Genomic DNA, 27,173 nt, shown 5'->3' with positions numbered 1-27,173 from the left:
TCATAACAGCATCATTAAACATATAAATATGCTGTTTTCGGAGCTGTTCCGAACGTTTAATTCCAATGCGCATGTTCCGGATTGGTTGAGAACCGAATTTATGGTCAAGATTCGAGACGAACAAATCTCAAATTCTTTGGTCGAAAACCAGTTGGTCGAGAACCGAAGCGTTTGAGAACCGAGGTTCCACTGTACTGACATTCAATGGAACAGTAAAGCTCTTGTCTTGCTGCTTGACCCCAAATTTCACCATGTGTCTCAGGTCATACTCTTTTATGTATTCTTGGAGATCACCTAATCTGCCGAATGTATGTACAGTGCACCTTGTGAAGTAGTAGCCATCGTCTTTAAGCTGTAAACAAACAGCGTGAGTACTGTAACAGAGTTTTGGAAAATAATACCGGTAATTGGCTCCAACTACTACTAAGAAACATTTACGCCTATTGCATGTTTACTGACCCATGCCATATGTTCTAAAGGGTGATGCTGACAAGAAAAAAGGTACAGCTGCCGTTGTTTACAGTAAATCGGTAATGTCCAGCAGGGTATAAATATTGCTAAACTGTACTCACTTTTAGCTAAGAATACTATTTTTGTTGCTTCTGGCTAGGCCTGTCCTGGTTATTGATGACTGGAATTTTGGCTAACCTGTGAGCAGTCACAATTGAAAATTTGCCACCACAATCAGCCTGTCACACAATGAATGGTAATATTAACAAGGCAAAAGAGGGATCAATGTTTAGGATAATGACACAAATAATTCGTAATAAAATAATAAATGCAAGCCAAACACGAGGTTTATACTTTATATACAGACTAGTGATGCAGTAGAGGTTGTTGTTTCATCAATTTACAATTTATAAGGCTCCAATAAACAACTACCCATCTCAGGCGGATAGTAAATGAGTATAAAATATACCATTTAACAGTATACCATTCAAGTCCATAATACACCACTTTTAAAATTTAAATAAGCTATTATATACTACTCCAATTCTAGAATAAACCACTCTCAAGTTAACAATATACTACTCCAAGTCAGCAATACACTACTTTCAAGTTAACAATATACTACTCCAATTTCACAATAAACCACTCTCAAGTTAACAATATACTACTCCAATTCCACAATAAACCACTCTCAAGTTAACAATATACTACTCCAATTCCACAATAAACCACTCTCAAGTTAACAATATACTACTCCAATTCCACAATAAACCACTCTCAAGTTAACAATATACTACTCCAAGTCAGCAATACACTACTCTCAAGTTAACAATATACTACTTCAAGTCAGCAATACACTACTTTCAAGTTAACAATATACTACTCCAAGTCAGCAATACACTACTCTCAAGAAGGTGGTTTATTGTTAAGCAACTAAAAAAGAACTTGAAACTATTATCAACAAACACACTTCTGGAACAAAGTAAGATCAAGGAAAAAGATTTGCTATTGCCCATAGCGTAGATAAAGTGGCGGTTTTATATCATTGGTGGCATGTACCTGTACACGCCATCGCTGGGATTTTTCTGATTACGTTTTCCCAAACATTTAACAAAATGTTGAGGCCAATTTTAAAAATACATCTAGCTTGTTCAATTGATTTAAAAAAACTTCTCTTTGTATCAGCATGTTTGTTCAAAACTGTTCGAGAAGTCACGCTCTTGGCTGAATTATCAACAACCTTGTCCTTGATTGTCGAAATGTTAGAGTTATCTCACCTCGAAAAAAAAAAGTTTTATGGTTTCGATCGTCGAAGTTCACAGTAGCCTGTGAGAGAAGTTTGCTCTTTGCGTGAGATGGAAAGACAATCCCCTATTATTGTGATTTCTCATTTACTTATGGCAAGGATGATTTCCTTATCATTGTTTCTTTACAGTTATGATAATCCAATGTCATTAATTATAATGCATATTATATTATAATTATAATTACCCTTAAAGTCACTTAAGATATTTAGCCAAATCACTCTTGTCACAGATTCCGATGGCACACACAACTTGTAGTTTGATACAATGAGGAGTGATCAACACCTTAAAGACCTTTGTGATATATACTCAGTTGCAGGTTAATGCTGTCATGTGCCACATCATATACTATATTTTGCATTTTAACATGCACTATGAATCTTTTTATACGCAACTGTTTCAACAAAGGACATACTTCATAAAACAATGGAAGATATTACATGGACAGCCGTCAGCTTAAACTTTAATGACAGCTTTATTAAAGAGTGGTGGAGGGAATTTCCTGCTAATATTTTTGCGTATGATTGGAAGTGCAAGTGCATTCGAGTACCTGCGAGTCACTGTGTATACTTATACTTGTGTAATTTAAATTATCTCTTCATGTAAGTTTTAGAATTAGTAGAAAGTAATATTCAGTTGCCAATTTGTAACCGTGAACCTGATCTCGTCATTCTAGATAGGAAAGAGAAGCGCCATTGCTAAATGTGTCTACCTACATAGTAGGCCTATCGATCAGAATCAAATCATTGTCTAAAAAAACAAAAATTTATTGCCACAAAGTATTGATATACGTATTTGAAAAAGTTATATATGATAAAGATCAGCTTTACACATTCGAATAAACATACCCAAAAAAACAAATTTATTAAAATATATCAAGCTAAACTCAGATGTATGTAACTATGTATTTATTTTCATACTGTAATTAGAACAAGAGTATACATTAGTTAGACAGTTACTCATGAAGGTCCAAATACATGATAACATGATACATAAGCTATCGATGGTATAATAATTCATCAACCGGGGTATGCCTTAGCGACTGTTGCCTATTCATTTACAAACCATACTGCACGCCTAGAGTGCATAGCTTTTCTGATGTTTGTTGTTAGTTATTTTTTATTTTGCTGATAACAAGATAAAAAAAAGCTTCTATTTGCAGGCATACTATCAAATAAAATGGAAACTAAAAGTAATCCATGAATACAAAATGGTAGTGAACAGTTCATGTTTAGTTTGAGATTATTTGTGTAAAAATTGAAAGAAAATTTACACGAGAAGATGACTTCAAATAGGCTATGTGGGACAACTTATAGAAAAATAAATTGGTTGATATTATATACAAGTGTTCATGTCTGAAGACTAGATTCTTCATCAGTACTGATCGTGGTAAGATCGATTGTTAATTGATAATTGGATGACTACAATATGATCTGTTCTGTATCATCTGTCTGTGTGAGTATCATTGATGTTTACTTCTTTGGTCTATCCGCAGTGAGTTAATTATGTTTTCAACTGAATTGCCGCTTTCATGTATAAATTCTAGCAGATGTTGATAGTTGTAAGGGTTAGGGAATATTTTCTTTCTTAGATATTTTCTTTCTCGCTTTTCTGATGTGAATTAGCTTTTACCCATCTAGTGGTTCAGAGTGCTGCCATGAAAATCCTAGCCTTAAGATAAACTTCCATACTATCTGTGAATTTGTGCGATTTGAAATGGATTTTGCAGATTCTTTAGAAGAGGTAGGCATGCAAACGTGTGTATGCTGTTTGTGCTTATTGTTATTGAATGATTTGAGTGAATATTAGTATTTGTTTGTATCAGATTGGTTGCATGCGTTAACGTATTACGTGAGAAGATAACTTGTAATTAGAGAGGAATTATGTTATACATAATTAATACGAATCCACACATATATTAGTGTTAAAATTGCTTTATCCGCTTAGTCTATTTTGATTATGCTTAATTTGTGCACTTTTGCGTAGCTTGTGTGAACTAATTTGATTCCTACTGGTTCAGGCACTTGTGAAGTAAAATCAGAGCAAACCCCGAACCAGGCCAAGCAGGAACTGATGCTTGGTTATAGTAGCCTAGGCACCTCCAATTTAACTATAATTTCGGCACTATTAGCTTAAAAGTTGTTAATACCTACTCGCTATCGCACAGCCGTTAGCAGACTGTGGAGATACCAATGCAATCCCAGCAAGAGCCGACAACTCCGACTCTATTTATCACAGTCGTTAGCAGACTGTGTGCATAACCAGCACAACTCTAGTAAGAGCCGTTAATATAGGCTCTATATAACAGTCGATAGCAGACTGTATGTATATACTATCGCAACTCCAGTAAGAGCCGATAATGCAGGCTCTATATTTTACAGCCGATAGCAAACAGCGTATATGCCAGCGCAAATCCAGCAAGAGCCGATAAATCAGACTCTATTTATCACAGTCGGTAGCAGACTATGTATATATCAGCACAACTCCAACAAGAGCCGATAAACCAGACTCTATACTACAGCCAATAGCAGACTGTGTGTATACCAGCGCAACTCCAACAAGAGCAGATAAATCTGACTCTATATTTTACAGCCGATAGCAGACTGTGTGTATACCAGCGTAACTCCAACAAGAGCCGATAATACAGACTCTATATTTTACAGCCGATAGCAGACTGTTTATATAGTTAACAGCCAATAGCAGACTGTTTATAGACTAGCACACCCTGTTGACCCTGCAGACCCAAGCTGTCTAAGTTACAAAAGAAGATGTGTTGTACTTGAATATATTTATTGTGATATCGTAGTATGCCTCACCATACTAGCCAAGTTTCGACTGCTCCTCAAATTCAAACAAATGCAAAAACAACTGCTTATAATAAGCAAGCAGAAGTAAACAGAACATATGATTGGTGGTTATGCGTAGTGGTTTGGACCACTTGCAATTAACACGGCACAATTTGTATTCTTTAGTTGAATAAATAAACCCTGATTGACTCGCTAATATAGTCTGCCGTTGCTCCTATCCTCTCTTCGGCCCTTCTCAGACAACGTTGCCCTTCTCAATAACATAAATTGTGAGCAGTGTGGAGTATAAACAAAAAAGTCTTAGTATGGAAAAATAGAAACAGGTAACAGAAGATTAAAATGTTATATCTTTCCTTGTAGCTATAGACAAATGGATTGCTTGGGCGCGATGAAGGGTGCACCACAACACTACCAGAGCGTGTACACTTACTAGTTATGGTAGATCGGATGCGGCTGCTTCGGCTTGGGATCTCTATGACAAGGAGTAGAAGGCGATGTAATCGAGCTGTTGAGACGAAGTGATTATGCGATTGCGAATGGGCTGGTGATGTGGGTGTGATAGCAGACAGTTTGGGGTTAGTCAAGGGTTGGATCAATGCAAGTGTTTCTGGGTATGGAAAGAAAATTTCTGGCTGCGGTGCATACACGAGCAGTTGAGAGATCTATTTCATGCCTCCATCAGGTAAATAAATTATGTATGAGTTATCTGTTGAGCCTTGAGATAATATCTTAACTTGCGTGCTTTAACCTTTATCTGCCTGCATCCTCACGATATTTCCAGCCTGTAATGGGACAAGAGGCTTCTTTCCCTGATTACCGTACGCTGCTGTTTTGGTGCGTTGCTCAGACAGAAAACTCTGTACCTTCTCATTCTCTAAAACAGTTGGAGTCAAAAGCTCCCTGGATATAGAAAGAGGAGGTCGAGCTAGTCTGGGCATGGCTCTCTTTGGAGATGGGGGGAGAGAGATCTCTCTCCCCCACCCCCCAAGAGAGCCATGCCCAGGCTAAGGTCGAGCCCTCCCGCTTAAGTTTGTCCTGTACTGGAGAAACGAGCTCATGTTGGCACATTGCGCAGGATGAGTAGAGCCATGTATAAATAAACCAATCCAAATCAGTTCTCTCTATTAGCATCTTCAGGCTAAACTGCTCATTCAGCAAGTTTATTGGCTTGACTGTGGTTTGGAGCATTTGCGATGTGCTCCAATTGATTGCCACTACAGAAGAAAAGTTGAAAAATAGAGCGCCATGGTGTTCAATTAGAGGTTTTACGGTACATGTAGCTCTCTAATCATGGTTCCTCAACAGACAACTCTCTGATGATGTAAAAAAAACTACGTACTGAAAAGACTGGCACTAACAGCTTGAGCTAGCTTATTTACGTTAGATTTGACATCATGGTCAGGAGATTCAGTGTCATTAGAGTCCTGGGTTCATATTTGTGAACCTAGAGTATTTGATCACTGATCATGTGGCTCACTTGTTTTATAGAAAGACAAAGAGAAGTAACCAGAAAAAAGTTTTGGAAAGAACTACCAAAGTGGAAGTGTGTTATGTGCCGCTTTCCCAACAGATTAGATAGGTCGGTGTGTTACGCCTGTGGCTGGTACAAGCCTGGAATGGAAAGCTCCCTCGGAGATCTTGAGAAAGGGAGAAGACTACCGGTATACACAGAAAAGTGTAAAAAGGGAGTTATGAAAGGATGAGGCACTGTCCAATATGAAAAGATTAGGGGAAAAAAACAATTTTTTTAATTCTCTTCTCACTTTCTGGCTGACAAAAACTTATTTTTCTGATATTGATGCGTAATGCATACATTTTATCCTAGTGGCTACTCAGTCAATATTCAAAATAACCATTGGCTACGTTTTTTTAAGTCGGCAGTGTGCATTTAGGGACAGTTATATAGTATATATATCATTCCATGTTCTCTATATATATTGCCATATTATCTATAAATATGATTTAAATATATATCGTGTTACATGCAATTGTCTTCCTTTTGCTTAATCATACCTAATTCATTGAGAAATTGTTCTGAGTTTTAAAGCACTATGTAATATTTGCCCCTGCGCCTTCCTCTGATACTGCCAAAGGCATTTCACATGAGCTGACAACTCTGTTGAACTTTGAGTGCTGGCAGTGATGTCGAGTATGCATCTATGAGGAAACTATGACAAACTTCTTTAACACAAGTCCAGCCCGGGTATGTAGCAGGCATAGCGCAAGTACGGCATAAGGACTTTGCAGAGATATCTGACAATCGTTATGAACGTGTGTTGTATGAAGTACAATATTAGTCTATCAGCAAGTTATCATAACTAGTATCATAACAAGTAACATAGTTAGTATAACTAGTATCATAAATAGTATCATAACTGGTAACATAACTAGTAACATAACTAGTATCATAACTAGTATCATAACTTGTGACATAACTAGTATCATAACTAGTAACATAACTAGTATCATAACTAGTATCATAACTAGTATCATAACTACATGTAGTATCATAACTAGTAACATAACTAGTATCATAACTAGTATCATAACTAGTATCATAACTAGTGTCATAACTAGTAACATAATTAGTATCATAACTAGTATCATAACTAGTGTCATAAGTAGTATCATAACTAGTATCATAACTAGTAACATAACTAGTATCATAACTAGTATTATAACTAGTATTATAACTAGTATCATAACTAGTATCATAACTAGTAACATAACTAGTAACATAACTAGTATCATGACTATTATCCTAACTAGTATCATAACTAGTATCATAATTAGTATCATACCTAGTAACATAACTAGTAGCATAGCTAGTATCATAACTAGTAACATAACAAGTATCATAACTAGTATCATAACTAGTAACATAACTAGTATCATAACTAGTATCATAACTAGTAACATAACTAGTAGCATAGCTAGTATCATAACAAGTATCATAACTATCATAACTAGTCGCACTATTACCTTATTAACCTAGTTACCTATTAATTAGGTCTACCTATGGTACATGTATCTTGAGTGTAGATCTAACTATGGTGTGTGTATCCTGAGTGTAGATCTACCTATGGTAAGTGTATCCTGAGTGTAGATCTACCTATGGTACGTGTATCCTGATTGTAGATCTACCTATGGTATGTGTATCCTGAGTGTAGGTCTACCTATGGTATGTGTATCTTGAGTGTAGGTCTAACTATAGTACGTGTATCTTGAGTGTAGGTCTACTCTACCTATGGTACGTGTATCCTGATTGTAGATCTACCTATGGTATGTGTATTCTGAGTGTAGGTCTACCTATGGTAAGTGTATCCTGAGTGTAGGTCTAACTATGGTATGTGTATCCTGATTGTAGATCTACCTATGGTATGTGTATTCTGAGTGTAGGTCTACCTATGGTAAGTGTATCCTGAGTGTAGGTCTAACTATGGTATGTGTATCCTGATTGTAGATCTACCTATGGTATGTGTATCCTGAGTGTAGGTCTAACTATGGTATGTGTATCTTGAATGTAGATCTACCTATGGTACGTGTATCCTGATTGTAGATCTACCTATGGTATGTGTATTCTGAGTGAAGGTCTAACTATGGTATGTGTATCTTGAATGTAGATCTACCTATGGTACGTGTATCCTGATTGTAGATCTACCTATGGTAAGCGTATCCTGAGTGTAGGTCTAACTATGGTATGTGTATCTTGAGTGTAGATCTACCTATGGTACGTGTATCCTGATTGTAGATCTACCTATGGTACCTGTATCTTGAGTGTAGGTCTAACTATGGTACGTGTATCCTGATTGTAGATCTACCTATGGTATGTGTATTCTGAGTGTAGGTCTACCTATGGTACGCGTATCTTGAGTGTAGGTCTAACTATAGTAAGTGTATCTTGAGTGTAGGTCTAACTATAGTATGTGTATTTTTAGTGTAGGTCTAACTTTGGTACGTGGATCTTGAGTGCAGGTTTACCTATGGTACGTGTATCCTGAGTGTAGATCTACCTATGGTATGTGTATCCTGATTGTAGGTCTAACTATGGTATGTGTATCCTGAGTGTAGGTCTAACAATGGTTAACCTCAACGCAGCAATTATACTAAGGGTATCAATATGTAAGGATGATGAGCTAAAGAAAACTCACCTGCAGCCTTCAATATAAGAATAAATCCAGAAACGGGATCAATCAAGTTCAAGAACAGTAACTGTTGCACCAAGGTGTATGTAAGTTGCGGGCGTGTTGTAAGAGTTTTGTTGGCTTGTTGCAAATATGTTGCAAACATATTGTGAACATTTTGCAAAGGTTTTGTGAGCATGTTCTAAGCGTGTGGTGACTGTGTTGTGAGTGTACTGTGAGCGTGCAATGAGCACATTGTAACCATGTCATAAATGCGATGGAAGTCTTTTGTGAGGATGTTGTGAGCGTGTGAGGGTATTGCAAGTATGATGTAAATGTGGTGCAAGCCTGTTGGGAGCTGGTATTAAGCATTTTGAACATGTGTTTCTAGCCTTTGGTCAGCAGGTTGTACTGTGTAACCATACTGTAAATAGTAAAGTGTGTAAAATGGCAACTCTTGAACAAACAAACTAATATAAGTAACATTCAAAATCGGAATTTTAATGCTTTCTAGAAGAACACCAAACAGATAAATTTATAATTTGTAAGAGACGACAGCCTTGCTCAATTGCCTTTCCTTCAAGCTATTATGAATCATGCTGACCAATTGACCTAGTTACAAATAATGATGATATTAGCAAACAGGAACTATGTTACCGCTACTAAATTCCAGTTTACAAATGTTTTTTCTGCCAAATTACAGTGTACGTCTCTTCAGATATCTAAATGTATTTCCTAGCTCACCGCTAAGCATTTGTTTGTTGAAAGACCTTGTAGCTGGCATTAAAACACATTTGACAAGTAATGCTAACTTTTTTAAATGTAATCCATCTGCATATATCTTTATATTCATCAGACCATATCACATGCCGGTTCGTTGCACCATCGCTTACACAGAGCTATCACAGTGATGCAATGAGGAAACAGGTGTTTTCTGCCAATAACAAATAACCATGACTCACTACCATAGCTGGTAGTCAGTCCATAGCCTTAGTTCTTAGAGTTGGGGGACTACAGACGAAGCATTGATCGATGGCAACAACTTTTCAAAAAACGCTTCAATCCACTTAGGAGAACACATTTGTATTTGCAAATATGTATACAAAATCAGATGGTTCTGTATTTGAAATCTCGGAAACGTTTTGGTTCAGTAACTGAAAATTTCAAGAATAAAGATACTGAGGTAAAGCGAACATAGTTTAGTCATGCTTCCAACCTTCTTGACCAAAGAATGACATGTTAGATGATATAAGGTTGACAAAAAGAGAATCCAGAGCTATGGATTCCCTTTTTGTCAAAAGTACAAGCTGTTGCATCTGGAGGCATAATTAAGGTCAAGGCTGTAAGGCCTCATCCACACTGTTAATATTCGTGATGCATGATCCCACTCCTTCTGATCTGAGCAGATCCCATCTGAGCACTCGTGCATGAGGAAGACTATAATTTATTGTGCAGAGTTTGCATCACGTGAGGAGATAATATGCTATGAAAATCTCCGAGAGCGATCAAGCGGCTCACATGTTTTCTTTTTGCCAATCACTGTCGGCTAAATTCAACTGCTCAACTCAGTCATGAGAAGGACATTCGTACATGACCCCTAGTTATTCATTTTAGTTTTCAGGCTAAATCGGCTAGTTGTTTGCTTATTGCATCACTGGCCATGAAGTATATAATAAGACGCTTTCTTCGTCCAGGCATTCATAAAGTAGGTAACACCATGGCGGTAGTTAACTCTGTAGTAGCCTTGTCAGCAATCCTGCTGACTGTCAACAGCATGTCTGTTGTAGTCAGTGACAAGAAGTGCGTGCCCATGCAGTGGGAGAGTGTACTCGTAGGTCTTGTGGCTCAGAGTAACCATGGAAAGAGTGCGATATACAGTGTTGTTGGCAGCATCCACTATGACTACAAGAAAGCTATGGAGGCCCTCATAGAGGATGTCTATTCAGACGATAAGCTGATTGCAAGCTACAAGGTTATAGTCTCCCAGGTACGGGAACAATGTTACAGGTCTCTTGTTCAGCATTTAGGTGCAACGATAAAATTTGAGTTAGCCTGTGATTTCATTCTTTCGTATTTGAAGCATTGACAAACTATTATGCAAGGTTTTATATATATAAGAACTTATTAACACTGTTGATAACAACAATAAATGCATATGTCTTGTCAAGAAGATAGTATGATTTTATTTTGCTGCAATCAAAACAAAAACTGCCTGTTTTTATCTATCAAAAAGCCTAACTGCAGTATAATATGTTTATCTTTAGAGTCCCAATTTATCTTAGAGCTCAGCATATGTGGCTGAACTGTGTACTCTTGAATCTTTTGGGTCTCAAATACTTTTCAGCTCTCTTTTTAACATCAACTTAACATATCTATCTGAAACACACTGGACTGTTGTCAAATGATTGACTTTTTGACAAGCAATGTGCACATACTGTGGGTGTCGTATATCATTTTTACAAAGAAAATATCTAAATGCTAATAGACTCGCATACTACGCGCGTTGCGAAAGACGCCGCCGCTTTTCACAATGCACGGAGCACCCGTGTTCATAGACTAGGTTTGTATAGAATATAAGAGCGGTCAGGCAATTCTTAACAACAGTTGAGCTAGCAACCCGAAGAACTAACAAACTAGAAGCACTTAAATACATATTTATGTGGTTATAACAGGAAAGCTATAAAAATGATAGATGACATTAAAATGTTAAAGCCCTGTTGCGTAATACTTATGCTTGATAACTGGTAAACATCTTCATCAAATGTACTCTCCAAGGAAGTTGAATGACTGATACAGAACAATGGCTTATTTTTTAGGACGAGTCTTACCTTGCAGATTATCTCCATATACGCTGCACAAAGCTGCGGGGAGCCAAGATAGAGGCTTTCTGCACGGACTCACGTAAGATGCTTTCTGTTGCGTGCAAACTTAGTTGAATGAAGCCTTAACTTTTGAGCAACTTCATCCTTGGTTTTTTGAAAGTTAACTGATCATAGAAGTTAGCTTATGCTTGGTCCTATTCATATTTTCTGCTGATGAGAACAGGGCATAGTAGAACTCACCCTTAACTCGGGTAGTCACTAAGGCTATATTCATGACTAGTTGAACTAGTCTGAAGCTTGTGGTCCTACTTTATTTTACTTTCTTAGTTTATTAAAATAGGATGCTAAAATATATATTCATATATTTGTAGCTGGTTTGAATTATCTGGGATCATGGAATCTGGGAAGCCAAGTTACTGATACATACACCATATCGAGTGAGGGTATCTTAAAATCTTACCTTACCATGTTCAGAGATACATTTTTGCCCGGTACACAGAACATTCAGCAGTCAGTGGCAGGAGGTTAGTGTTAAACATGACTCTAATTTTATCTTAAATTGAAATTTCTATATTGAATGGAGCTTTTTACATGACTGTATAAAATAAGCCTGGTGAAAACCGTGATAGGATAAAGACGAGGTTGGCATGTACATGTAGGTGAAGGTGCACAAGAGTTTTAAATAGTAGTTTTCACAGACAGTGATGAAAACATGACTGTTTATTAATACTTCTGTGAAGTAAACAGACTTACTCATTCCGTGACAATTATGAATAACTGTTGTCTAGTTGATTTGCTTGCTAGTAACAGCTAGCAACCATCCTGATCAGCAAACCTACTGCCGATATATACCTTGTAGGGGATATAGCATATTCTCATTCTGGATAACTGTTGCTATTTAATTTTTTGGGTTGTATGTGTGATACTAATATAAAAATGCATTGAAAAATAAGGCATTTGAAAGACTTTTAAAACATGGATAGAAAAATATTATGACTGCACAGAAAAACAGTGAACTGAGATTTTACATTAATTATAGTTCCAGACCCTTTTTTGCTAAAACAACAAACAGTTTATAGAATTTTCATTCTAGTACTTTTTAATGTCATTAGATGTTAAGACAACTCTTCAACGGTCTGTCTTATTCTTGCAGTCATTTTTAGCTTCACACAAATTTTTGTCTTTTTCGTCAAGTCAAAAGTTCCTATTTCACTTACATTCTCTAGCTGCCAATTCAATTAGTTCACTTCTCCAGAAGCTTAGGCTATCTGTAATCTCTGCTGTAGTTGACCAGCTGACCACTGTACAGTTCGGCAATGTGACAGCAGGAATCAAGGACCCTGATGTTTTCATTGTGCCTGACTTCTGTAACTCCAGCATGCCAATAACAGAGAACAGCATGGCTTCCAATTTCTTGAAGGGAGTCAATTTACTCTAATCATGACAAGTGTTAAACTACAACAGTGCTCAGGCTATAAGATATGACAGTCATATAAATGATGTGACGGCAACGATTTGTATATTATGAGTTGTCTTTCTACTAAACTAGCAACTTGCAATTGGAAGTTGTCTTTTCACCAAACCATTCTTTGTGTACTTCAATATTCAATATTGGTTGTTTAAAGTGCTATTACTGTTTACCAACCAAAACCTTTGATCCATTTATTCAGGATTGCATGTAAGTTGTTTACTCTTGCTTGACTTTTACAAATACAACTGTTTTGCAAAGTCTGAGCCCCTACACACTTCAATAAGGGAACCAATGATAGACCTATTAACTATTATAGTTAATTATTAACTATACTATAGTTAATAGGTCAATGAAGGGAACACAATAGCTAAAATTTATAAACTTGTTAAAAAATTTACAAAAATATATATGTAGCAGGGTTTAATGTAGAATGTGCTCTTTCAGAATGCATCCATTTTATGGACAGAAAACAATACAAACTATAAAAAAGACATTTTTATTGCGACCTTGTAACATAAATTTCATTAAGTTCATAAAGGTTGTTAAAAACTGCATGCGACCAATCACCAACCTGTCTGCAGTTAAATTAAATGCTCTCATTAGTAATGAGAGCCATTACAGTAATAGCAGGTAAAATCTTTTATAAAGACTGTTTTTATAAAATTTTCATTTGTGTATTATGAACAAAGAACCGACAGAGCACAGGCTATCTAGATATAATAGCCTAGCTTAACCATGATATTTCTTTAAAAAAAGATAACTAAGAGTTATAAATTAAAATATCTCCAGCTGAAACAATATTACAAGAACTTAGCGAAAAAACAATTGATTACTTATCACAGCCAGTAAGACATTTAGATTTACAAAATATTCTTTATTATCTGCTATGATGTGTTGTAAAATGTGACCAAGAAATAACGTGAGTATACCTTTTGGCTAGAGTATCTTCAGTCCACAAACAGATCAATTTCCAAAAGCACATTCAGGTGCCACTAATAAAGCTGTGCATAGTAAATATAATATACTGAGGCTATAAAAAAGTATGGCTATTGCAAAAATAGTATCATTCATCAAGTCTTCACCCTGCCATATTAAGCTTATTATAGTAAATCACGGTTGTTACAGCCCACTAGAGTTTGAGAAGTCCCAATGTATAGTATTATAATAATGGGTTGCAACAACAAGGCCTCTTTGTAGCCATTTTGTTCCTTTCACAGATTTGATGGGTTATAAATACGTTGGCCTTTACAGATAATCTGATTCTAATACATGTACTTCATATTGCATGTGAAGTGGAATTTTCCCCCTTGTGCAAATTGTCAATTTTAGTAATTCTAGCTCGATCCAAGTTTTACTGATGTTGCTGAAATTGTGACAGCGGTGAAATGTTGGAATCACTAACGCTGCCCAAGTGTAGATTATTGATCACTTAAATTGACTTGTTGAGGTGAATTTGTGGACAATGTTTGAACCTATGCTAGATAGCCTTTTCATTGCAGAATGAGTATTTTATTTGGTTTATAAAATGCGCTTTTACAATTTTTAATTAGTTTCATAGCATTCTACATAACAAACAATAATGGGTACTCAACGGACCAAATTATGAAAACGCTTACAGAACTCATACATGCAAAGTGAGCTGATGCTGTATTTATATTAAATAGACTTACACTGGTACCAATGATATACAGCCCCCTGTATATCATTGGGGGCTGTATATGATGGGCTGTATATCATTGCTGGTACTCTGCAAAGCTTTCATGGTATACCAAATAACTCTTGTTTGATATACTAACATAGCATATAGCAACTATAAGCTATCTATTTGATTTGTTTATGTACAGGCATAATAAAGTATCTATTTGAGTAGCTTTGTTTCTTTTACCGAATAATTAACATTTGCAAATAGTTTTTGGCCAACAATTTCGCTAAAATTCTTTAAAAGCTGAAACTATGCCTAAAAGCGCATAACTAGCAACATTTTTTAACTAAAACAAAAATATCATTCTATATCCGTAAGCTAAACTTAGAAGACAGGTCACAACGTTTAACTTAACATGTAAATGTAAAACAGTAGCAGTTGTAGCGAATTTCAAATAAACATGAGTTGTCCTGCTTCTACGTTTATACGTATGACAACTCCGATAAAGTAAATAATCTTTGTTAGCCTGAGCGCATACATAAACGAAATTAAAACCGGCTGGTGTTATAGGCCTCACAATAAGACCGAAAAAATACTATGTCAAGCTCCATCATCGGTAATCTCATCCAGTGGTTCGGAGCACTGCCATGAAATCTTAGCATAATTCATAAACTAGCATAATCCTAATATAAACTTCCATACAATCTGTGCGATTTGAAATGGATATTGCAGATTCTTTAGAAGAGGTAGGCACGCAAGTGTGTATGCTGTTTGTGCTTATTGTTATTGAATAATATGAGTGAACGTTAGTATTTGTTTTATCAGATTAGTTGTATGCGTTAACTTGTTGTGTGGGAGGATAACTTGTTATTAGGGAGGGTAACTTGTTATTAGGGAGGAATTATGTTATACCGGATTAATCCGAATCTACACATACATTAGTGTTGAATTTACTCTGCTAGCTTAGTTTATTTTGACCATGCTTAGTTTGGGCACTTTTACTTAGCTTGTGTGAACTAATTTGGTTATTACTGGTTCAGGCACCAGTGAAGGTGTTCAGCAATACTGATATTTACCAGTAAAAGATACCTTTTTAATCTATAAGTTTAAAAAGTGAAATACGCAACTCAGACCTGCCAACCCAAGAGTGGGGCAATGCGTGAGATTTGGTTTTGGAGCAATTGATGCATCAATGATAGTATATATAAAATTGTGGAAATTGGGGCAAAAATCTCACGCATTTCTCACGCATTTTCATTTTTTCTTTGGGGTGATTGCGTGAGTCTCACGCCCAAAGCGTGAGAGTTGGCAGGTATGACGCAACTAACAAAACTCTAAAGCAATAATATTAATGACAAAAGGTTAAAATAGCCAATAAAAGTTACACCTTTACTCGAACGGTCTATCTTACTCTTTTTCTTTAGTAGTCTATGTTGAGCTAGTTGATGATTGTGTGTTACTAGCCATAAATAAGAGATTAGAAGAGAATGTGCTGCTATCATGCTTTGTAATTAGAACAGAACAGGAAGTTGCTTTTACAAATAAAGGTATGCACAGAAAAACAAACGAACCAATAGACATTGATTAATTGACCTATTAACCAATTAGCAGCATTTGTATACGTGGAACGGGTATAACTGGAGTATCTCAGAACCTGATTGCAACCTCAGAACCTCTATGTATGCATGCATACATGCATGTATGCATGCATACATGCATGTATGCATGCATACATAGAGGTTCTGAGGTTGCAATCAGGTTCTGAGATACTCCAGTTATACCCGTCCGTATACGTGGCACGGTATACGGAGCATACCGTGCCACCAACCAACATAGCATATGTAAATTGGAGTTGTTTGCACCAATATGAAAGAATACAACTTCTAATATGTAAATGTAAACTAATGTAAAACGGACACGGTAACAAGTGCGTAGGCTTGTCTCTCAACACGCCCCCTCAAGCTGGAGCAACATCTTTCGTTGATGCATATGAGCGACTCTGTCGAGTGGCTTAGTGAATATGTCAGCCATATTATTGTTAGTGTTAATGTAGGTGTATACAACATCGGTTTGTAGTCTAATAAAGTGATATCGTATGTCTACATGTTTGCTGCGATTGTGATGCTTGTCAGTGTTCTTAGCGAGGGCAATTGCACTTTGATTGTCAACGTAGACAGCTGTAGAGTTATCTTGTTGCATGTTGAGTGAGTTTAGTAATTGTCGTAGATGTATGGCTTCCTTAGTAGCTTCAACCATTGCAATGTACTCAGCTTCAGTTGATGATAGAGCTACAGCTGTTTGCTTGTGCAATTTCCAGCTGATAGGTGCGGAATGACCTAAAGTAAACACATAGCCTGCGGTTGATCGCCTTTCGTCTAAATCTCCACCCCAATCTGAGTCAGAGTACCCGACTAGTGTAGGATCTGAGGGCTTGAATGTCAGCGTATAAGACTTGGTAGTCTTTAGATAGCGCAAAACTCTCTTAGCTGCTGTAATATGAACATGAGTTGGCTTCACCAGAAATTGTGATAGCTTTGAGACTATCCAACTTATGTCCAGGCGAGTGCCTGTCGTCAAGTAGATGAGGCTTCCGATCACCTGTCTGTATGGATAATTGGTATCTACTTCGTTTCCATCGGTGGCTTTTCTCAAATCAATAGCTTTGTCAGCTGGTGTATTGGCAGATTTGCATTCTGTCATATTGTAGCGTCTGAGAATGGCTTCAATATAACGCTCTTGGCTCATTTGATAATGGCTATTGCTCAGGCGACGAAAATCTATTCCCAGAAACTATTGCAATTCTCCTCTATTGTCCATTTTGAATCTCTCGTGAAGTGTGTGTATAGTATTGTCAATGAGTTCTTGTTTGTTACTGCCGATGATGATGTCATCAACCCAAAAGAGTATGATGATTTGATCTGAGTCTATGTATTTGTTGTACAAGCAGGGATCAACACTATTAGCAGTATATCCCATAGATTTGAGCTCGTCTGTGAAAGTGGTGTGCCAGTTTCGCCCACTTTGCTTAAGTCCATATAAAGACTTGTTTAGATGACACATGAGTGGGACATCTCCAGTTTGGGTTTTCTCATACTCGGGTGGTTGCTGTATGTAGATATCCTTGTCAATGGGTGCGTTAAGGTATGCTCCCTTGACATCTAGTTGGTGTAACTTCAAGTTTTCATTCACCGCTTTTTGTAGCAATGTGCGTATTGATGTAAACTTGGTTGTAGGGGAATAAGTCTCAATGTAATCAATTCCATGCTTCTGTGAGTAACCTCACGCTGCATATCTAGCTTTATACTGGATATCATTTGGTTGTTTGCCTTGTTTTACAGTGAATACCCTACGTCCTTTTGTCTCCTCAATCCAGCAGGTAGCTGCTTGAGAGTCCATGTGTTATTCGCCTCAAATGTGGATATCTCGGTATCCATTGCTAATTTCCATTGTTTGGCATCTGCTGAAGTAATAGCCTCCTCATATGTGTTAGGTATGAGTGGTAGTGTGTTTGTGTTATAAGCATGGTCAGTGTGTGGGTCTGTGAAATACAGATAGCAGTCTGACAGATGTTTTGGAGTTTTCTTCTCCCTGCTAGGCCTTTCATAAGTTTCAGGCTCTAGGTTTGGTGCTAGTTGCTCTTGCTCTGGCCTTTCATGGTTAGCCTGCTCTTGATTTAGGTCTACAGGCTGTGTTACAGGTTCTGAAACTCTGTTAGGAGGTCCTGAATCAGTAGGTCTCATTGTGCGTTGGCTGGTAGCACTGTGCGGTGAATCATAGGGTTCTGTTCCAATATCTTCATGACATTGTTTGCTCTCCATATTGACATGTATAGTTACATTGCGTGTAGTAGTAACCTTGTTGTCATGCAGCATGTAATACCCTTTACTCTGAGTATCAATACCTAGGTAAATACCAATCTGGCCTCGAGCATCTAGTTTCTGTTTGTGTCCGTCGACGTAATATGTGCATGTTGATCAAAACTTATGTACTTTGCTCATGTCAGGTTTAGTGTTAGTTAATAGTTCGTATGCTGTGGAGTTTGTACGGCGTTGATAACTCCTGTTACGTAGGTATTGGGCATGTTTGACTGCATAAGTTCAGTACGTTTTGGCTATTTTCGCTTCTGATATGAGGCATCTAGACATTTCCATTAGGGAACGCCATGCCCGCTCGGATTTACCGTTCTGGTATGGTGTATATGGGGCAGTTGTTGTATGTTTGATTTTGTTGTCTAGTAACACCTTTTGAAAAGCGTGACCCATGTACTCTCCTCCATTGTCTGAGTGGAGTTCTTTAACGCTACCTATGGGTGCAACATCTGACAAGAACTTGCTTAGAGCGATGTGTGCTTCACTCTTACAACGCAAAAAGTACACTAACAACATGCTGGAATATTCGTCAACAAAGTTTATGATGTACCTATGACCTTCTCTGGAGGTCGCGTCGATTGGACAGCATACATCAGAGTGTACACGTTCAAGTGGCTTAGTAGCGTACGTGGGATGGTCATCGTGTGATTTTGGTAGTTTAGTCATGTTGTTTGTGGTACAAGTCTTAGTCGGTTTGCCTTGTACTGTCATACCACGGGTAACTGACTGTAAGCTAATAATGTCATCATAGTTAGTATGACCTAAAGACACATGCCAATCCTCAAGACTCCTAGTGACATTTATTGAGTCATTACAGCTGTCAGTTGGCAAATAATATAGTTTGCCAAGTTTAGTAATGCTAAAGTCAGTGTCATTACCTGTAAACGTGGTGTGTTGCCTAGTAAATGTTATTTCAGCACCTGACTGAACGGCTGACTGTACTGAGAAGAGACTCACCGGGAAGTCTGGAGCTAGCAATGCATCATGAAGAGATATTTTATGCATCTTACCTTCAGAGTCAGCAATAGTGAATTGAGCATTACCTCGAACAGTAGCAAGTTCATTACTCCTATGTCCATCAGCTAACTGAATGAAGTGTTGCTTTGGATTGAAGCTATCATCATATGCTGTAAAGTAGTTGGGATTGTTTACTATATGGCAGGTTGCGCCACAGTCCACTAATAATCTGTTGTTATTGTCATAGCGTAATGTCATAGCATGGTTGACATCTTCACTGTCGATTGAGGTGGTGAACGAGAATTGTGTTGTAGTTTCGTCAGTGACATTCGCACGTGTGTCAGATGATTTCTCACGCTGCTTTTTCAAACATACTTTTTTAATATGTCCTGGGGTCTGACAGTAGTCACAGTATCCACATTAAAGTTTGGCTTTCGATCGGCACTGCGACGATGTGTGATTCATCTTTCCACATACCATACGTTTTTGCTGTGCAGGTTTTCCTGATGCATTTGGTTGTCCTGGTGTGAATGTAGTGTTAGGTCTACTACTTGTAGCTAGAGCAGATGACTGCGCTGCCGTACATACGGATTCTGTATTAGCAACGTTGTGTACCGCTGCTTTTAACTCTGTAAGAGATTTAGCCTTGTCTAGCTGCGTATGTATTACCACGAACGGCTGAAATGCATCTGGTAAACCTTTTAGTATCATTGCTATTATCAAATTGTCTGAGATAGTTTCACCAGTGGATCTAAGTCCTGTAGCTGCTCTTTCCCCTCTTATGATGAAATCTGTGATGTCTTCTGTAGTTTTCATGTTTAGTGTGGTTAGCTCTTCATAAAGTGTAAGTAAAGCGGTATAAAGCGGTTTCTCTATACTCGCGTAGTGGTTTCTCAACACTTGTAGAGCCTTCCTACCATCATCTTTACTGTCATTCATTATCAGTTGAGGAGACCGTGTTCGTCAAGAGCTTGGACTAATTCTGCAAAAGCCCATCTAGTCTTTTCATCATAATCTGTATCGTCTTCAACTGTTGACACTTTGGGAAGTATTGCCTTGTGGAGCCCTTTATTTACTGTGTATAAATAGTTTATGAACCTGGTTTCCCATATTTGATATGATGCCTGGTTCCCATCGAAATAAAGTCGGCTCCTGCTGGGCTCATAACCTGTTGAGCTAGTTGATTGTGTGCTACTAGCCATAATTAAGATATAAGGAGAGAATGTGCTGCTGTCATGCTTTGTAATTAGAACAGAACAGGAAGTTGCTTTTACAAGTAAAGGAATGCACAGAAAAAATAAATGAACCAATAGACATTGATTAATTGACCTATTAACCAATTAGCAGCATTTGTATACGTGAGCTTGTAACCAACATAGCATATGTAAATTGGAGTTGTCTGCACCAATATGAACGAATACAACTTCTAATATGTAAATGTAAACTTATGTAAAACAGACATAGTAACAAGTGCGTAGGCTTGTCTCTCAAACAAACATAACTATGTGTCTACATGTATCAACTATCAAACAACAATTTAATAAAGATCTCAATTCTTAAGGGTGAAACTGTAAAAACAGTCACTGTCTCAGCACACCACTTTATTTTTTTGTCACTCTAAGCTGCTAGTTTTTTATCTAGTTCATATTATTCAAAACATGCTGATCAATTCATTTTATAGTGGTGCAGATGTACATAAACTAAAATTGCTAAACCTAGCCTTAGACTTTTTTTGATTAATCAAGGTGTAGGTGGGATGCATTAGGCAATTCTGACATGTTGAGTTTTGCTCAAAGAGCTCAAGGTCATGACACAAAAATTCTAACAATTGACATGTTAGCCAACCATGTATTCCTACTGGCTAGTATAAAATACTGAACTAATCGTAACAACTAAGAACAGAAAAAGAGAAAAAGCTGGTTTCTTTTTTAAACTATCTTATTATGGCCTCAATATTATTGCGGTAATAATAATTATAAAACACATATTAAACGCAACAGAAGTGACTTGTTCATTGTTACAATAATTAATATCACTTGAAATCTTTTCAGCCAAAATTAAATAATATGGTTGAAGCAGTTCACCTTTTTAAATCAACAAAATATTAAACAGCACGTAATTGGAAAGCAAAGTAAGTTACTAGTAACATACCTTAGTTTTAGCTGTTTCTGTGGTGCTTTTAGAATATTAGTTACCAGCGTGATCTGTGAAAGTTTAATGTCTGTGTATTCTGTAATAGTTGCATTATTTCTCCTGCAAATTTCTCTGTATGATATTTCTATTTCTTTTGTCTTCGAGGCTCTTCCGTAGTTCTTCTTCTGTCATATCTTTTCTTCCAACTCACATCCGTTCTCGTGCTTAAGTATTATGTAATTCTCTTTCTTTTTCATTCATTGCATCTCTTCATGCTTTCATCCATTCTTCTGCTAGAATTTTATAATAGTGTCATTCTTCTCCATTCATTCGATTTTCTCATGCCTGTTATAGGTCTCTACTGCAATCATTATATCTAACTCTATCCTCATTGCTCATTAGATTCCTCATTCTCCGCATGCGTTCTCTGTTTATATTACGTTGAGCTTGTTTTTCATCCCCTCCAAGCTGTACCCACCACCTTCTTCGTCGTTCTCTGTCTGCTTCTCTTCGCTGCCTTGTTTATTCATTCATATATGCTAAACAATAAAGGATACGTTTTTGATTTTAAATCCAAAATTTGTTACGAAGATTTTTTTGGCATTTTTGAACAGCAAAAAGGTCCGTTGTTTGCGAAAATCATTTAAATTTGGGCAAAATTGTATTGAGCCTTGTAGTTGTGGTACCACAAGGTTTCTTATCTAAACACTAAAAAGCGTGGTACACGGCGAGCTAACACACGCACTTTAGTACTCTGGCAGTCTAGTGGGCCGGTAGTAGATAATCGGGTGTGCCAATACAACATAGTGAAAAGCTACATAGACACAGCTACATGTATTCCGAAACACCGAAAAGCATAAAATGGATGCCTGTATTAAAGTGTCAACTTATCAAGTTGAATGTTGTCAGTTCCAATCTCGGCCATAGCAACATTTTAAGTCCACTTCTAATCGTGACCGAAAGTGTGACATGCAGCGAACACACACATCCGCTATCATATTAGAGAGATTACAATCAACAGAAATATGTCATTGACCTGTAGTGAAAATACTAGCCTTTGGGTAGTATTTCCGCTGCAGGTAGTATTTGCTCTACCTATAAAATTTGAATAGGTAACTACCGTAAAACCTCTTATTGAACGCCGCCTCCAATTGACTTCCACTATAAAAAAAAGATCGAAAAATAGAGCGCCATCGCGTTTAATTAGAGGTTTTATGGTATATGTAGCTCTCTAATCATAGCTTCTCAACAGCCCACTCTCTCATGATGTAAAAAAAGACTGGAAAGTACTGGAAAGACGGGCACTAACAGCTTGGGCTAACTTATTTACGTTAGGTTTGACATCATGGTCAGGAGATTCAGTGTCATTTTATCACTGATCATGTGGCTCACTTGTTTTATAGAAATACAAAGAGAAGTAGCAAGAAAAAAGTTTTGGAAAGAACTACCAAAATGAAAGTGTGTTATGTGCCGCTTTCCCAACAGAGTAGATAGGTCCGCGTGTTACGCCTGTAGCTGGTACAAGCCTGGAATGGAAAGCTCCCTCGGAGATCTTGAGAAAGGAAGAAGACTACCGGTATACACAGAAAAGTGTAAAAAAGGAGTTATGAAAGGATGAGGTACTGTCCAATATAAAAAGATTGGGAGAACAACATTTTTTTTAATTCTCTTTTCGCTTTCTGGCTGACAAAACTTACCTTTCTGATATTGATGGGTAGTGCATAGTTTTATCCTATTGGCTACTCAGTCAATATTCAAAATAACCATTGGCTACGCTTTTTTAAGTCGGCAGTGCGCATTTAGGGACAGTTATTGCAATGGTATTAATTGAGTGCACGTGACATTTTAATCCTCGTAATTGCGATCTCATCAGACCGCCAAAGACAGCCGCAGTAGAAGCACGCGCAATAGACTAGTAGACTACAGACACGAACTGGATTGATATTCTGATCACGTTTTAGCAGTTAGTACCCCCTCCCCCTGGCCGGCTAGTCCCTGTCCTTTCGATAAGCTCTGACTTTTACAACAGTACCGTTACACAGGTAATTTGCCTACGATATATATTATTACATGGTGGCAGCTGGAGTTTTTGGACCCTGCTCTGTTAATTGTTTTTTTTTCTGCTTCCGCTTTTTGCGTCTGTAGGTTGCTTCTGTGATTTATTGGGATTCTCAAGATGAACAGTGGCTTGAAAGCTCCTGGAGAGCTCTCTTTTGAGGGAAATGTTTCTGATAACTGGAGAAAGTGGCGGATTTCTCTTGAAAATTATTTGCTGGCAATTGATTTAGTATTGAAGCCAGGCGTGAAGGGTGTTACCCCGGTTGAGAATGCTCTGATTAACAGACGCCAAGTAGCTATACTGCTTAATCAGGCCGGTGAAGAGGCTACAGAGATATTTAGTCAGTTTGAGAATGAAGTTGGCCAAAGCAGAGACATGTTAACTGATGTATTAGAAAAATTCGAGGCATATTGTAAACCTAGACGAAACATGCTGTATGCATGGTATGTGTTTTGGTCAATGAATCAAACTGATGGCGAGTCTATTGACATGTTTGTTAAATGATTGAAAACTTAAGCTGCCAAGTGTGAAGTTGGTACGTTGAGTGATCAAATGCTGCTATGTCGTATTGTATTTGGGTTATCTGATGCTAAACTGAAAGAACGTCTTCTTAGGGACCGAGCCATCAACCTACAGAATGCTTTGGATGACATACGCGCTGTAGAAATCACAAAACAGCAAATGTTCAGATTATCTACCAGTGACACAACTGGAAATACTCTACAGAATGAGCCCCTTGAATCTTGTGTTTATTATGTTCAACGGGACTCGGGTGCTCTACCTAAAAAGCCCAAACCTCGCAAAGAATGCAAGTATTGTGGATATAGCTATGCTAAAGGCCGATGCCCTGCCTATGGAAAGACCTGTAACAACTGTGGGCTAAAAAATCATTTTGAAAAAATATGCCACAAACCTAAGAGCAACGCTGAGAGACAGATGAATAGTCTGTTTGTTGGTTCGGTAAACGCTATCCCAAGCAAACTGAATCTCAAGTCTGGTAAATCTTGGATTTTGTCTATGAATGTAAGTCACAAGCAGAAAGTTTTGGAGATTCCATTCAAGATTGATATGGCGGCTGAAACAAACTGTATCACCTTAAACACCATCCGCTCTCTGGAAGCTAAACTTTTACCCACTGCTGTGAAACTTTATGGGTACAACCGTTCGAAAATCAACAACGTTGGTGCGGTACAGCTTACTGTGAACTATAACGGTATCAGCCATGGAGTACACTTCGAAGTAGTTGATGAGAACCTGTCTCCAATTTTAGGTCTGAAAGCAGCTGAACTCTTTGGATTGATCTGCCGTATAGTTAAGGTGATTTGTGATAGCTCAATCTTGGATGAGTTCCCTGATGTGTTCAATGGTATAGGATGTCTAGAAGGAGAGCATGAGATATGCATCAATGAGAAAGTAGAGCCTGTTGGGCACCATCCTTGTCGTATTCCTTTGAGCATGATGGATAGAGTGAAGAATGAACTGGATAGTATGGAAGCTTCTGGGGTTATTTCAAAAGTTGACAAATCAACGAACTGGGTCAGCAGCATGGTATGTGTAGAGAAGAAAGATGGTTCTGTGAGAATATGCTTGGATCCAAAAGATCTAAACAAAGCTGTAAAGCGTGAACACCACAGAATACCAACACTGGAGGATATTGCCTTCCGGTTTAATGGAATGCGGAATTGCACTATTATGGACATGAAACATGGATACTGGTATGTGGCACTCACAAAAGAGAGTAGTCTGCTGACTACTTTCAACACCCCATTTGGCCGGTACTGCTTTAACAGGCTTCTATTTGGGCTCCATTCAAGTGCTGAGGTCTTTGAAAAGAAGGTTGAACAGATATTTGGAGACTTGCCCGGTGTATCAGTATATTTTGATGACATTATTGTAGCTGGAAAGACACAACAAGAGCATGATAATAATCTCCGTAGGTTACTCGGAAAAGCTAAAGCAGCCAATGTAAAGTTCAATCGTCAGAAAATCCAATTCAATCAGTCTGAGGTGCAATATCTTGGCCATGTAGTATCGAAAAATGTTTTACAACCTGATCCCGAGAAAGTGACTGCAATCAATGCCATGCCAGATCCTACTGATCGAGAAGGAGTACAGAGATTGATTGGTACCCTAAATTTTCTCAGAGCTTATATACCTAACATGTCAGCCTGCATAGAACCGCTGAGGGTACTATTGAGAACTGATAGCCAATGGACATGTTCAAATGAGCAACAGAAAAGCTTTTGAATTATCAAACGCCTACTCACGTCTGAACCAGTTTTGCAGTACTTCGATGTAACTAAGAATGCTCATCTGCAGATTGATGCCTCCAAGAGTGATCTTGGAGCTGTGTTGCTACAGGAGGGTAAACCTGTTGCCTATGCATCGAGAAGCCTAACCGAGACTGAGTGCAATTACCCCCAGATCGACAAAGAACTGCTTGCTGTTGTGTTTGGCTGTGAACGCTTTCACAGCTATCTATATGGACGCAAGGTACATGCACAAACTGATCACAAACCTCTGATTCATATACTGAATAAACCTCTTCACAAAGTGTCCCCTAGACTACAGAGATTATTACTGAGGCTTCAGCGATACAATATATCTGAGCTGACCTATGTTCCAGGGAAATACTTTTATATTGCTGACACGCTGTCGCGTGCTTATCTCCAAAGAATTACTAACGATCAAGCTGACCTTGAGGAGATTGTAATGGTTCACAGCTTGGAAGCCGATTCTGGCACAATTGACACTATGAGGCATGCTTATGCTGAAGATGATGCAATGCCACTGTTATGGACTGCCCTAAAGGATGGCTGGAACTGGGCAGTGCGAAGTCAGGCTCCGACACTTCTACAGCCTTATTGGAACATAAGAGCTGATATATATGAACTAGATGGCTTTCTCTACTTTGAAGAACGCCTGATTGTGCCCAGCTCACTGAGAAAAGCAATGTTAAAATCTCTTCATGCTGGACACCTGGGCATTGAGAAGTGCCGGGAGCGTGCTAAAAAGTCATTCTTCTGGCCTGGAATATCTGCTGATATAAAAAATGAGATTATGGGCTGTCACATTTGTGCAAGATTTGCTAGATGCCAACAGAAAAAGCCACTCATGTCGCATGAGGTACCTAGCCTTCCTTGGAACAAGGTTGCTATGGACATCATGGAGTATAAAAGCAAAGACTATCTGGTACTTGTTGACTGCTACTCTCACTTCCCTGAGCTGAGACTACTCAAGAAGAAAACTGCCGAGGATGTGGTACTAGCGCTAAAATCTGTGTTTGCCATACATGGTGTACCTGTATGAATCTTGGCTGACAACATGCCTTTCAGCAGTCGAATCATGCAAAGGTTTGCATCCGAATGGTCCTTCACCATTGTCACCTCAAGTCCTCACTATCCAAAGTCCAATGGGATGGCTGAGGGTTATGTGCAGACAATTAAAAACTTTTTAAAGAAGTGTGAAGCAGAGGGGGAGGATGTATACCGGTCACTACTGAGATATCGAGAATCGCCAGTGACAGGATGTTCAC

General features: G+C 37.9%; 2 protein-coding genes across 2 annotated transcripts; one reads left to right on the top strand and one right to left on the bottom strand.

Moving 5' to 3' along the window:
* Nucleotides 1–10,369: 10,369 nt before the first annotated feature.
* On the top strand, nucleotides 10,370–13,241 carry LOC137405639 (uncharacterized). The gene is made up of 4 exons (XM_068091962.1): nucleotides 10,370–10,672; nucleotides 11,502–11,586; nucleotides 11,879–12,031; nucleotides 12,794–13,241. Exons 1-4 carry the CDS (start codon nucleotides 10,403–10,405, stop codon nucleotides 12,943–12,945), a joined length of 660 nt encoding a protein of 219 aa, XP_067948063.1. The 5' UTR covers nucleotides 10,370–10,402; the 3' UTR covers nucleotides 12,946–13,241.
* A 3,323-nt stretch (nucleotides 13,242–16,564) lies between these two features.
* Nucleotides 16,565–17,320, bottom strand: LOC137407226 (uncharacterized). The gene has a single exon (XM_068093831.1). It carries the CDS (start codon nucleotides 17,318–17,320, stop codon nucleotides 16,565–16,567), a length of 756 nt encoding a protein of 251 aa, XP_067949932.1.
* Between the last annotated feature and the right edge of the window lie 9,853 nt (nucleotides 17,321–27,173).

The sequence above is a fragment of the Watersipora subatra genome, chromosome 10, assembly GCF_963576615.1.
Source record: "Watersipora subatra chromosome 10, tzWatSuba1.1, whole genome shotgun sequence".
In the NCBI taxonomy this organism is placed as follows: Eukaryota; Metazoa; Bryozoa; class Gymnolaemata; order Cheilostomatida; family Watersiporidae; genus Watersipora; species Watersipora subatra.
This window is presented reverse-complemented; position numbering and strand designations above follow the sequence as displayed.